This window comes from Ammospiza nelsoni, chromosome 3 (genome assembly GCF_027579445.1).
Source record: "Ammospiza nelsoni isolate bAmmNel1 chromosome 3, bAmmNel1.pri, whole genome shotgun sequence".
Taxonomy (NCBI): domain Eukaryota; kingdom Metazoa; phylum Chordata; class Aves; order Passeriformes; family Passerellidae; genus Ammospiza; species Ammospiza nelsoni.
The window spans coordinates 71,777,716-71,792,212 of record NC_080635.1 but is presented as its reverse complement, the minus strand read 5'-3'; the positions used below and the strand labels follow the sequence as shown (position 1 = coordinate 71,792,212).

The window sequence follows — 14,497 nt, the reverse complement described above, 5'->3', positions numbered from 1 at the left end:
GAAAGGCTGGAGTTAGAAGATCTATAAACTCTGTTCCAATCCAAACCATTCCACAATTCTATGAAAACCACAGGTCTGGATCTGCTGAAAAACCCTCTGTTGAGTTTGATGGAGGATAGAGGAGTCCAGTGGGTTAGGGGAGCCTGGCATGGCTTTCTGCTGTCAAAAGATAAGAGAATTTTGGATATGTGGCTGACACTAGTCCCAGTCCTGCAGTGAGATCCAGGAGGGTTTGATCCCTGGGCCTGTGCAAAGTCTCCTTCACTGTGGGATCACTCTCAAGAGGGGACACAGAATTTTCCTGTCACCAGTCTGGCAGGACACTACTGCTCACACTGATTTCAGCAGCATCTACAAATACCCGTCAGAGCAGAAATCCAGGTGAACTCAGGTGCTTTGCTTTGGGCTCCCTGCTTTGAAAACTCTGCTCATCCTTCTGTCTGTCTGTGCCAGAGAGACAAGAGCCCTGCATGTCTAATCCAACAATAGCTGGGCTCCTCCAACCCAGCCCCTCGGGGCACCCCTTTCCCCGACTGCCCCCCAGTGCAGCTCGCAGTGCCACAGCTGGACAGCTGCACAACAGTCTGCAGCAAATTTGGGCAAAGAGGTGAAGAGGTGCCTTTTAGGACCCTGGGAACTCCGCCAAGGCTCAGGTAGGTCTGTCTCATTCGTCAGCCGGGATTCATTCACTCCCAGGGATGTGTGTGTGTGTGCGTGTGTGCCGAGTGCTTTTCCTTCCCCGCCGCTGGCTGCGAGCCTTCCCAGCAATGGGACTAACGCTGCTCTCCGGGCAATGAGGAGTGCTGGGCAGGGACAGGAACCGCTTTCTTTTCCTCGGGAAGAAAACGAGCCGTGAGGACACCTAAGGATGTGCTGCCCAGATGTGCTGCCCACCTCCACCTTCCTCCTAGGACTCATGTGCTTGACAGCTTTCAGCAACTTTGCCAAGACTTCTGCAGACTTCTCAGGTAGGGAGAAGCGCCGATCCCTCCGTGTGCTGCTCGTGCGTGGGGGCTCTTATCCCAGTGCTCAGGAGCAGCTCGGGGAAAGGGGATGTGAGCAGATCTGGGATAGTTATGTGGGAAGTAATTTTAATCTTTTAAAAATAAGCCAAAGATGAAAAGTGTCTTCCGTGAGAGGATTTTGAGTTTCTCAGAAGCCTTTCTCCATAATTAGCGAACCTATTTCAAAAGAGTTCGTCTGACTAACTTTGGGAACAAGAGAAACAATAGTGTTAACTTGTGTAAGTTTGTAGCAGGAATGGTATTAACCTGTGTAAGTTTTTAGCACGTTTTGTGCTGTATTTCTCGAGTGAAAAGAGGCAGATAGGGAGACTGGGATGGTTTACGGTGTAAATTAAAGCTAACATAGCAAGTCTGAATTATTTTGTAGTGGGCCAGATTCCCTCCTCTTAACATATATCTCCTGGTTGTTGCAAAAGCCCCCTGAGCTGAGATAAAGGAGGTGCATGCACAGAACAAATTATATTCTGAGCCTGTGCTCTCTTAAACTGCAAGAAAAAGTCTAATTTAATAATATCTTCTGAATCTAAAATGTTGATAGCACTTGTTTGGAGTTGTACACAGCAGGTAAATACCCAGCACTTTCAAAGTCTGGAGTCCCATGTAAGTTTTATAACTTTATAGGTGCGCTAGTTGATTTAAAATTATGTTTCTGCTTCTGTTCTTTCTGGATGTGCATGTGGATCTGAGAAAACAACAGAATTCATTTTGCAGCTTCAGCAGGGCTGATCATTTTGCTTGGGAGTGCCCAGTGAGGGCCACTTTTCTTTTAGGATATTGGTTCTAATTTTGGGTCTTAGTGTGAATAAGTAGCCTGGCATACTCTTTAGGGGTGTTTTGCAAAACTCTTGTAGTGGATAAGAGCTGCCAATTATAGTTTGCTGATGCAAAAGAGTCATTTGCAAGGGTTGAACCTCACTGGACTTGGGTTTCAACACATCCCAGCACTGCTGCTCACTGCCTGGGAGTGCATGTGTCTGTGTGCTGTGGGAAATTTGTGTTAGAAAGGAGGAGCTTGTGGTGGAGGGTGGGGGAAAGAATATGTACGGTGCTGGAAGTCTTAATATGAATTGAAGGGGGCTGGCTTGCCTGTGATTCAGTCTCCTTTGGGGGCACATCAGTCCTGGGGGCTCCCATTCAAGGCAGATCTGCCTCTGAATGGAAAGGACTGAGGCATTTCCCTGTTTCTGGTGTGCTTTTATCCTTTTCTTGGCACTGAGCTTTCTCTGTGCTCCTGCTTGCAAGCAAGTTGATTCAGACGGGATGCATGGAGTAGGCATTATGGGAGCAAAAGCTGCAGCGGGGAAAGGAGTTGTCTTTCTGAAGTGTAGACAAAGTTTTCCCAGCCAGGCCAAACTGCCAAGTGTTAAAATGTGTCCAGGTGTCCCAGGGCAAGGGTGCTTTACATGGTGTTTGTACAACATAGCTGCAACAGTGGAAGGAAATGAGATAGGCTTCAGTGGTGCTGGCAGAGGGACCAGATGCTGTTCTTTTAAAAAATGGATAAGAAAGTTGCTGATAACAAAGTTTTCTGTAGCATCCAACTGGACTATCATGCTTTGGGAGAAGAGGGGTGGCTTGTATCCCTGCATATTTGTGTGGCAAGACTGTACTCTGAAGCAGGGTCTGTAATCCCCACAGCACAACCTCCCATGAGTTTCCATAACTGTTGAAACCTTCTGCCAGGTCCAACCTATGTTTCCTGATAGCAGGCTTGGCAAATGTCCCCAGTCTTGTTGGACTGACTGTACCTTGCAGGACAGGAAACATGATTTGCTGCAGGAAAGGGCTGTACCCAGTGTGTAGTAGCTCAAATGTAGTTTTATAAGCTCAGGAGCTGAGTACCCACAAGATGATAGGGGGTAGGGAAAGGTACAGCATTTCCCAAATCACACCTTATGCTTTCCCAGCACATTTGCACTGACCCCGTCCACCTCCCTGCAATGCATGAGGGTTTGCACTGTGTGCCTCTCTGAAGGAGCAGCAGCCCAGGGAACTCTTCCTACCTGATGGAGAATCTTGTTTGTCATTGTTATCCCTGTAAGTGAATTGTCAGCTAGCTTAAGGAATGGAAGGAGGACATCCTTCTAATATTATTTGACTGTAATTATTTCTGGCCTGTTATACCCTTTTCTATACTTCAGCATGTTCTGAATTCTTCTCTGGCATGACTGGAATTGAACAGGTGAAAATCTTTGGGGGCAACTTACAGCTTTATTGTATGCCATCCCACCTAGAGGTGGTGCATCCAAAACATAAATTGTCTGCACCCCAGGGAGATGAGTGGATTTGTATTGGGTATTACTGCAGAGGAATGTAAGGCTTGCTGTGATCCCACAGAGGTTTCTGCAGCAGTTGGTGCTGCAGGGAGATGACACAGCTCTTTGGGACGTAAAGGCTTTTCCAGCTTGCAAATGAATAGCACTACTGTCCAGAGACAGCAGCTGATGCTCTTTGGGGAAGAATGGGGGTTTAAAACTCAGTCCTGTAGACCTTGTATAGCAGCAAAACCTCTCTGGCTTCTCAGCTTGGTTTGACCCAGCATTACCAAGGAGGTGCTGCTGTTCGTAATAGGCCATGGCTGTGTGATGGGGGCCAGAGTTTGTGGGTCCAGCCCTGGAGGGAGAAGCTCAGGGACAACAAGACTTGAGCTCTAATCAGATCATAAGTCAGCAGCACTGACTCTCATGCTGCAGCTCTGCAATAGGGCTGGATAAAAGACTCACCAAGGACTTCAAACCCAACCACATCCCACTGCTCCCAGTACTCTCCACTGGCTGGGTCTTCAAGGGATGTGTGTCTCAGCTGCAGGAGGATTTGATTTTCATGTAGGTCATGGCAAGGCACACCCTGAGAAGGTGCCCAGAGATGTGGCTAATTGAGTCTCAGCTCTCACAAGAGAGCACAAGCAGGGCTGGTGGGGATTTCTAACCCCTGAGCACACAGCACACTCCATCCCTCCTGTTTGAACAGCTCAAATGCCACAATGTGAACATGAGCAGTGTGTGTCCTGCTGGGGACTGGTGCAATCTGAGATGTAAGAATTCAAATTCCTTTTAAGTGAAGTATTTGAACTATGTGAAGAGTTTTGAAGTTGTTTTCTTTAATAGTTCTTTAAACATTGATGTTTGTAGCAGGGTGTGGGGGTAGGAAGCAGATCCTGAGGGAGAAAGTGGACTTATCAGGCACTTTGCAGCCACTTCTTAAGAAGACCTGGACTTTTTCTCTGTGGCTCCTTGTAGAATGACCTCTTGGTTTAATCTCATTCTGTGATCTGTTCTTGTGCTCAGGACTGTTTGAAGACTTAGAACCTGCTGTCTTGATGTGTCACTTTCCCCTAATGTTAAAGGTGATACTTGAGGACTGTGATGAGGTGTGGGGTAAGAATCTGGCCTTTTCAATCTCAGTACATTAACCATAAACCTCTAGTGCTAATCTCTGCAGCAGCAATGAATTCTCCAAAATCCTTGCTGTTTGATAAAACTTGACCTTTGTTTTAGTCCCTTTCTAATTTTAGTGAGAGTCTAAGACAGAGCAATGCCCTTGCCCCTGCCAGGGGAAGCTGTGCCATAGCTCCTCTGCATGGGCTCTGGGAGGCAGTGATCCATGTGCTCAGGCCTTGCTCCTCAGGGGGACAAGGTTAATGAAAATGGGCCCAAAAGTAGGCTTTGGTGCTAACTTTAAATGCAGGCATTGAAAGCTTAGTCAACAGCTATTGCTCATATTCTGTGTGCTCTCTCTACTCAGCCACGATGTTCCTGTCTCTGAAGCTAAGTCATGCAAACACATGTTGAATTTTGCTCTGCCCACAGCTGCCAAGGTGACCATTTAACTTCCAGCTGCATACCTGCAAGGAATTAAACTTGCGTTGGTATCATGCCATGCTCTGATTCTCCTCAAGGATTTTCCTGTTTATTAGCTGATTTCAGGCATGTTGGGCAGAAGGATGGTGGCATCAGATCTATGGGATTGCCACGAGTTTCATGTTAATGGAGACAGGTCCCTCCATACTGCAGAAAGGGTTGTGAACTCAAGCATTTACAGACATCAGAGAATCCACTGCAAGCACCTAAGCCAAAAACTTAGTTTTCTAGGCATGGAAACTGCTTGGCTGGGAGCTAGTGCCTTTTTTGACACAGGAGAACCCAGCTGAAAGAAAAACCAGCCCCGGTAGTGCTGCTCCCCTTGGGTCTGCTTTAATGTTTATGTTCTTTGCATTAGATTTTGGCACAAGCTGGATGTGAGCAGCACTTTGCTTAAGGGAGCTGATGTGGCATGGAGCCAGATGAACACAGGTAACTCCCATCCACACCCTGCAGGTGAGCCCTGGGTAGCTTTTGGAACCTCTCCCTGGAGGTTCATTTTGGTTTTGAAAGCATAAAGATTTTTGTTGCTGTTGTTATAATTGTTGGTGGTGGTGATTGGTTGGGTTTTTTTTTTTCCCTTTTCCCCAAGAATATCAGGTTTCAAGTGAAAGCTGCTCTTGCCACCTCCCTGCTAATTGGCTCAGTGTGTTTGTTTGAGTGATGAGGGCTGGAGTTGGGGAGGGGAAAGGCACTTCTCCCTGATTGCATTTAATCAGTCCATAATAAAGGCAATTTGTTTGACAACTCCATTCACCAAATTATCATCAAAATCTACATGCTAACAGCTTCTGAGTGCCTAATAGCCCTGAATGGGTCCATGGTGTCAAGGGAGATCCAGGATTTCCATGTGTTGAAGGTTTCAGGCTGTAAAAGAGGGAATTTTCAAGAGAAAGGTAGATATACCACCACACTGGAAAATAAATTGTAACTCAGTAATGAGGGTTGAATTTTTGACCTTAGGGGCAAGCAGGCATGCTTTAGGCTTTGGTAAAAGCCTGGGCCATGTCCAGGCCACCTCCATACTTTGTCTTGGGGAAGGGCTCTGAGTGATGAGGTAGGATGGACCTCAGATTGCTGCTTAGAGAGGTCCCTGCCCCAGGTGATCTTTTCCTCCTCAGCTGGAGGCTGAATGTGCTACTCCATCCATCCCAGCTGCCTGGGCTGCAGTTTGGCTTACTGAGGGCAAACTTGCCATGCTGGGGTACAGAAATTCTCCTTTGCAGAGCTGACAAAATCCAAAACCTCATCAAAGCTGCTTTAAAACCACTTGGCCTCTTCTGATAACGTTCTGGAGATGTGGCTGCATGGGGTGGGAGCTGAAGGGGGTGGCTGTGTCTGGGAGCCGTGGCTGAGGGGTTCTCACAGGGGGAAGCTGCAGCTGGGGTTTGTGTCACATGTGTCTGTTTGACTGTGGAAAAGAGTCTAAAGACCTCAGAGAGCTGGGAGGTGTTGGAGGAGGAAATCAGTAGGAGTTTGGGTGGGTACCAAGTGCCAGATCTGCTGCTCTTGGGAGAGCAGGAAAAGAATCATCGCAGACGCTGGGGCTATTTTGGTGCCTGAGAGAGTTGTTCTGGTTTATCAGTAGGGATGCAGCTCCATGGTATCAACAAAGCCATGTTACCCATACCAAATACCATTTTAAGCAAAGATACAGGTTTCTGTCCACCTCTGTATGGAGGCATGCTCCAGAAAACTGTGGGTTTCCCAACAGTTGTGATGAAAATGCTGTGAGGGGAGACTCTGTGCCTGCTGACTGTAAAAATATTCAACATTTACTTTTACTGACAGCTGAGGGGAGCAAATTGAGCTGCAGGATGACAAACACGTGCTTCCAATTCCTTGTGTTTGTGGTCCTGGGCAGTCACCAGGGGCACTGCTGTTACTGCTGCAAAAACACAGCTGCTGGCTGGTGTTTGTGGAGCCAGGGAAAGGAGACACAGTCTGGGAGGGATGGATGGGGCTGCTGTGGGTGCCAGGATGTCTCATGAGGGGTCTGTGTGACACCTCATGTAGGCAGTGACTCCAAGCTCAAGAGCCATATGTGTGCATCTGGCGCCTGTCACGTGGAAATCCTCTGGTTTGGCCATCACAGCTGCCAGCAGGAGCCAAGGGACCTCAGGGATCCCAACGTCTGGGTGATCACTGGCAGTATTTATATTGTATCTACTAATTGCAGAAGCCCAGAAAATGATGAAGACTTTTGTTAGTACCAGAAAGACTTTATTTATTACTAGTAACAAAAAAGGAAAAAAAGAATCTGCTCTGGTAGTTTTAATGACTTCAAAGTATCCCAGTATCCCACTAGATGCACAGACAATTTGAGGAAATGGTCCTTGCAGCATTCTTCCTATGTCTCTGTGTTATCAGGGATACAACTGCGGCAGAATTAAAGAAAGCAACTGTTTATATCCTCAGGTAAAAATTTTCCCTGACTTAAGGCACTGTGAAAGCACATTTTATATGCCACAAATTTTATATTTTTAGTTTGGTCAACTAAAAATAAAAAAGTGAGGATTTTGACTTATTATTTTTTTCAGCTGAGATACTTAGAAGCTAAATTCACAATTTCATCTGGGAGTGGGGAGAATAAGCTCAGTCTCTGCAGGAGGAGAAAAACTGTGTATTTACACTTGGCACTGTGCTGATCCTTTGTTGATGCTAATTTAAACACAGCCTGATCTCCCAAAGTGCTCAGTGTTCAGAGCTGAAGATTGGCCTGGGCTGTGTTTAAGTGGGTGTACAGTGATTTAGTTGGCCAACACCAGGGCTGTTTACATGTCTTATTTGAGACTGGCTGCTTATGCTTGGCATGTTTGTGCAGGTATAGATTGAATTTTTTGTTTTCTGCTCCAAAATAGCAATCTCAATCCCTGGGGGTGGGGGGACGGATTATTTAAAGCAACTGCCCATTTTGTTTTGGTTTTTTGTGCTCTTGTAATTTCTTTATACAGGTACCAAAGAGTTTCACAGATTGTGTCCCTTGAAAGGTGTGTGACTGCCTGCAGGAAGAGATCCAATGTGCCCCTCAAAGTGGTTGAGAGGATTTTTGGTCAGGATGGTTTGGTACAATACTACAAGTCTCCTTGTGTCCTTTCCAGTGCTGAGCCTCATTGATCCAGCATTGCTGCTGTCTGGGATTTTTGTGCTCTTTCAAAAAGGCAGCCATAGGCCAAAATCTGCTCAGCTGTGAGGCAGCTTTGCTGGCTTGCCAAGAGCTGTACAGAATGAACAGAACCACAGAAATTAATCCCAACTCATCTTCTTGCAGATTAAAACTAGTGTAGGAGTAATAATTAGGAACATGCTTAAGAGAGCTGCTTGGGTTACCTGTTATTATTATTTATTTACTTTGCTGCTTCTTTTGCCTGAGGATGGATGGTGAATTGTGGCTCTTTCAGCCTGGGTTTGGGCTAATCCAAATGTGCCTGGCTCAGCTCACTAACTGAGGGTATGAACTCATTTGTAGTAATTAAAACTGTGAATGTCTCCCCTTTCAGTGTGTGCAGTGCCTGGCTGCCTGGAGCTCAGTGTGTGTCTTCTCACATCAGAGAGACAATGATGAGTTGGTAGTTCTGGGTTGCACAGGAAATAAATCTTGGCTGAGTCTTTTCAGATATGCTCTGTGCTCTTGAATTGTGGTGTCAGTGTTGATGGGGGTCCTTTGGATGCTGAGGCTTGCTGTTCAATAATCCCTCTTGGATCCATCTGGATCCTTGCATGAAGATGGAGCAGTGTGTGTGTGAGCTGCAGTTTGGCCAAACCCTCTGAGAGCTCAGGTGTCAGAAGTGTGTTTGAATGAACAGATGGATGTAGGTGCTGCTGAGGAATTTGCAGGAGATGTTGTCCAAGCACTTTAGTTGTGGCAGGCAGGGGAGCTCACATCCAGCTGTTGGTAAAGTATCTCACATTCTTAACAAAGAGGAAGAAAGAATCAGAATAAAAGAATCAGAATCCTCAGAGTGTGAGAGGGAGCTGACTTCAGGTGATATAGACAAAATCCTTGACAAACTGGGTACCTGATGGTGCTGCTTGTCAAGAAGGGGCCATTCAGACCACCTACTCTGAGACCCCCAGTGTGCTTGTTTTATTTTATTTTCATCTACTATCAGATGCCTGTGGTTTTGCTGCTGTGATATTATCAACATGTGTTGTATCAGCCTCAAGGGTTTAAAGTGGGCTTTTACTCCCATTAGTAAATATAGAAACAAACACAGCAGTGTGGGGATTTTCTGCTAATGTTTCCTCTGTGATTTCTGTATCATACTGTGGGCTGGTGTTGAAATTAAGGGTGCTCTACAGCAGGTGCAATTCCTGACATTAATTTCCCATGTTTGCTGTATTATGCAAAGGCTTTTGGCTCACACGCTCTTCCTAAAAGTTGTGTTGGGCCAAGAGTGCAGAGACTTGGTGCAATTAAAGTGATAGGTGGTAACTTGAGCTCCTGTGGCTGGGTTATGGATTATTGTTTTGGCCCTCAGTCTTTGGGAAATCTCCTCTCTGTGGTCTGTGTGGGGTCTGTACATGCAGTGCTGCTGTGGCCCTGGGTGCCCACAGGATGCTATGGGACAAAATTCTGCTGTTTGGTTTGGAAAATGTTTAACTTTTGTGTGAAACATTTGAATAACAGTATTATTATTCAATCAAACATTTGGAAGTTAAGAAATGTTAAAATTAAGGTAGTCTTAACTTCTTGAGTCCAGCCCTTTGGGTGTTTATGTTACTCTTTAATGAGAACATCCTTTTTCTCTAATTCCTTGGGATTCCTATGTTGTCCAGGGCACAGAACAGTGGCCTTAAAATTGCTTTCTTTATTCTTTTGTTCTTTATAGCCCTGGGGCCTTATTTCCTGTATGTTTAATGGTATTTAAATCCTATTATGTTATTTAAACCCTATTCTGCTTGTTGTGAGGGATGTACTTACAGGGATGTACTTACCCTTCTGGAAGGAGTCTGGAATGTTACCTGCATTGCACAGATAAGGATCCAAGGCAGAGAGATTAGCATCAGGAGCTCAAACTGCCCAATATTTCAGAGATTGTTTAGTATCCACCTTCTTCTCCAGGAGCAGCCCCTTATCTATTCTCTTAAGCTGTGGTAAGCAGGAAGAAATGTACTCAGTACACAGTTCCTTCTCCAGTATTATATTATCTGTGTGCAATTGGACTGCACAGGTTAAAATGGACATTTCAGTTGCAAAGTCAAGTGCACAGAACTGAGTGTTGTGGGTTAACACCTGTAGGCAGCCAAGCACTGCCCAACTGCTTGCTTGCCTCCACTTCCTACCTCCAAGTAGGACAGGGGAAGAGGGAGGGAAGACTAAAAGCAAGAAAACTCATGGAATGACATAAAAATAGTGAAAGAGAAGTGGATGAAATAAAAAAAAAAAAAAAGTAAAATAAGTGATGCAAAGTCATCACCACTGCTTCCCACAGGCAGGCTGATGCTCAGTCAGTTCCTAAGCTGATTTATCCCACTCCACTCTGTTTTTATTGCTGAACGTGACACTACATGGCATGGGAGATCTCTTTGCTTGGCTGGGGCCACCTGCCTGGCTGTATCCCTCCCAAAATCTCGTGCACCCTATAATCTATTTGCTGGGAAGGCAGAGTGAGGGACAGACAAGGTGCTGATGCAGTGCAAAAGCTCTTCATCAATAGCTAAAACATTAATATATTATCAGTAATGTTTTGGCTGTGGATCCAAAGCACAGCACTGTACAAACTGCTGCAAAAAAATTAACTCCATCACAGCCAGACACAGTACACTAAGGAAAGGGCAACATTACACCTGTATTTTATGTGTAATATGAGCTAGAGGTTGATATTATAGGAAACCTTCAGCTGGCAGATATGATCTGAGCCATAAAGTGCAGTTGTGAGAAGGGTTTTGTTTTGCATAGTGGTTTCCTTTTTTACTTTCCTCCTTTTTTTTTTTTTTTTTTTTTTTTTTTTTTTTTTTTTTTTTTTTTTTTTTTTTTTTTCCCTAGGGCAGTCATCCTTTCAGGGTACTTTTAGGATGAGATAAGAGCTCTTAAAATTGAGTTACAAATTTGGGGTCAGTCCTTGAAACACATTCTAAAAGATCTTTTAAAATGAGTTTTGAAGACATTTAAGACATTTCCCCCTCCAATTTTCTTTTTTTTTTTTTTTTTTTGCTTGCTTCTGTTCCTCCATAAAAGAAGAAAAAAAAAGTTTGTGTATCTATTCAAAGGCACAAATAAAGATCCTGCAGTGCAAGTGATATTGCTAAAAATAGATCCTCTGGGATTTGTTGAGTTTATTTCCCTCTGGATTTTTATTGTGTGGGTAACCCCTTGGAAACCGAAGTTGTTGATCTGACTGTTTCCAAAGCATGCCCCTCTCTTCATGTATCCTTTGTGCAGGGGCCACTTCTGTTGTGTTAACACCCTTTGCTTCCTGGTTTATGTGCTCATCTGAATTCCAGCTGAAAGAGGTTCCAGCCTTGTCAAAGTGAGTGTGGCGATGCCGCAGCTCGCGGTGGTGCCGGAGCGCGCACATCTGTGACCCACGCTGTGCTCACATGCTCCTGCATTGTTGGCCTCACAATAAAGGAGGGAGCTGGGGTTTTGTTCAGCCAAACAACTTGGATGGAATGGGTTGTATGGGAAAAAGAATAGATGAAGCTTGGCTGTTATTTGCCATAATGTGCTTTGTTTTAGCTGCGGTGTGGGGGATGCAGCACTCCCAGAAGAGGATGGCCTCTACAGCAGCCAAGGAGAGCTGATGGGTTGTAGGGGGATGCAGAGAGATGTTCAGCAAGAGTGGGTGAAACATTTTTCTGATTTGGATTTGCTTGTCTTTAGCTGACAGCCCCAGGCTTTCACTTTGGCTTTACTACAGGAGCAGAGACTCTGCTGTATCAATAAGTTGGACTATAAATGTGTTTGGTACCATTTGCCCTGGGTTTGGTGCAGAGTTACTGTGCACAGATAGTAGTTAGTGCATTTGGCAATGGTACAGCCCAGGGGCTGGACAGTAAAGGTCTATCAGCAGCTGCAGGAAACTGAATGCTTGGTGTCAGCCAATCCATTTTTCTTGCTGGATAAATGAAAATCTCTTTATCTCTCTTTTCATAAACATTGTCCATATAATTGGAGGGCAAGGTTCAAGTTCAAACTGATAAGATTATTTTGCTTCCCTAAACTCTGTGACAATGGTCCCCTTGGCAAATTAAGCCATGGATCTCCTTTTGCTGTAATGGGAACCAATCTCATTAAAAACAGAGCTGGATTAGTGATGAGTCCAACCTCCCATACAGATACACATTCTGACCCCAGCAGGCCTGAAGTGCCTTTTGTTCAATCAGCCTCCTGTGTATTTTCTCAGCGCTCCTGAATCTGTGTGATGGAGCTGAGGGTGATTATTTCTGCTCAAGCAAGGCCTGCTGAGGGTGGAAAACAAGCTGATTGGTCAGTATGGTATCAGAATAGGAATGATAAGGTGTTTTTAAAATGTTTATCTTGATTTAAGTCATTGGAGTACAAGACTGAATAAGTTGCCTGTTACAGGATATTGAAGATTAAAGGCCAATTGTTACTGCTTTGACTTGTGAGGAAGATGATCCTTTTCTGCCTCTCAGCACTGCTGTCATCTACCCATCAGAAAATCTGAATCTATTCACACCAGCCTCCCCAACATCTGAACACAGGAAACTCTTTTTTGGGGACAAAGAAAGACAAACCTTTTCACCTCTGACCTGTGTTTGTTCTGTCTGTCCTTCTTCATGCCAGTTTTGGCTCCTGAGGGGCTGTTTGCAGCCATGCCCAAGCTGCTTTTTCAAGCAGGTGGGACTGAGAGTCCCAAGACTCTCATGGAAGAGAGCAGCATGTCTGTGCCTACAGCAACCTCCTGGGCAGATGTTGTGGCTCAGGAGCAGTGCTGAGCTCTGGGGATGCTGTGCTGGGACTCACTCTATCTATCTATCTATCTATCTATCTATCTATCTATCTATCTATCTATCTATCTATCTTATCAGCAATTTTTCCTCTTGCAGAGGGTCCTTAGCTCTGGGAGATTAGAGGTGCAACCCTGGCTGATTCCAGCTGCTCCCATGAGATGGAGCCTTGCTAAAGATGCTAAGAGGGGTAAATCCCACTGCTTCCTGGGTTAAAAGCCATTTTCTGATCCTTAAGGAAATCCTTGTGCCCTTGCATCTCTCTTACATCCTACTTTTCTGTCTTGGAGGTATTGCCAGGAGGTTGACTCCTGGATGGAAGTTTGTGCTTGAAGTAATCTGGCAGGGAGGGCAGACTGTGGGTGTGATATTTGAAAGTGGCACCAAAGGAAAAATGAGCCTGATCTGTTATTGTAGTAACTAGTTGCTATCGATTAGCCAGGGGGCTGATGATGAAGTGGAGGGCAGTCCTGACTTGGTGAGTAATTCACTAAAAATCAGTGAGGTTATTAACATGAGGGAAAGTTGGCTTCTCTATATGCCCACTCCTGATGGGTCCAAAGTGGTGGTTTTTTTTTGTTTTTTTTTTTTTTTTTTTTTTTTTTTTTTGTTTTTTTTTTTTTTTTTAATTCTTATTAAATGTGATTTGCAAGAGCAAGGGTTAACCAGGGTAACTAGCACTGCTAAGCTGTAGTCTGTGTCTCACCAGCCAGACTGCAAATGGGCAGCCAAAGAAACAGATCTGTTTTCTGTTCTTGATACATTTCTGGATCTATTTTGAGGTTTCTCAGAAAAATCAGAACAATGAAGCACCCTTTGACAATAGCAATCTCTTTTCTCTGTGATGCAGCCTGAGGAAGCATTCAGACCCTTTCCTTCTGGGATTGCTCATTTCCTCTTTTTTTTATTTTTTTCTCCTGAAATAAAAACAATACTCTCCCAAAAGCACAACTTCTGCCGTGCTCTGGCAGAGCCAGCCTCTGTCACTCCATCAGGGAGGCATCAGATGGGACATTGTCTTCTGTTTTTCCCCCTCTAAGCTGCAAGTCAGGGACAACAAATCACAGCAAAAAAACCCCACCAAAAATAAAACAAAAACCCCCAAACTCCCTTTTCATATATTGTTTTAGTGCTGTCAAAAATAGTAACTAATGCCCACCCTTAATTTCTCTCAATCTTTTTGCCAAAGTTTCCATCCTTGATGTGCACAAAGGGGAATGAGGCGTGTGGGAAAGAAATCACATGCAGTGAAATGAAATATCATCCAGTCACTTGGAGCCACAGTCCTTGGGTGTCCTGAAGTCTGAGGCTGCAGCCCCAAGCCTGATTCAAGTGTGAGAGGAGCCTGTGATTAAAGAGACTGTCACAAAACTCCTGTCCCTGCAGACACATCCCTGAAGCTCACTGTGAGAGCTTGAGATCTGTGGGACTCTGCCTCTGCCTCTGTTTTCATGCCTGTCCCTTTTCATTACATGATTCCTAATTGTCTCCATATGTCTTTTGCTGTAGCTTGAGACTTTGCTGGTTTTCTTGGAGCCCATATTCCACAGTTACCTGAATTGTGGTGACTTCTAAATAGTTTGGGGGCTGAGAAAACCTCTCAGACTGATGGTGGCTGCCTGCCTATGCCAGGCAGATGTGGCTGGTGGGAGCATTTTCTTTGTCAGCTTGGCCTGATGATGGGCTGTGTTACCT

General features: G+C 44.9%; 1 protein-coding gene across 1 annotated transcript in view; it reads left to right on the top strand.

Moving 5' to 3' along the window:
• The first annotated feature begins 868 nt into the window (after positions 1–868).
• EVA1A (eva-1 homolog A, regulator of programmed cell death) overlaps positions 869–14,497 on the top strand; it is a 201,476-nt gene continuing 187,847 nt past the window's right edge. The window contains exon 1 of the mRNA XM_059468826.1: positions 869–968. Within this exon, the coding sequence (XP_059324809.1) occupies positions 869–968 (100 nt within the window). The remainder of the gene's footprint in view (positions 969–14,497) is intronic.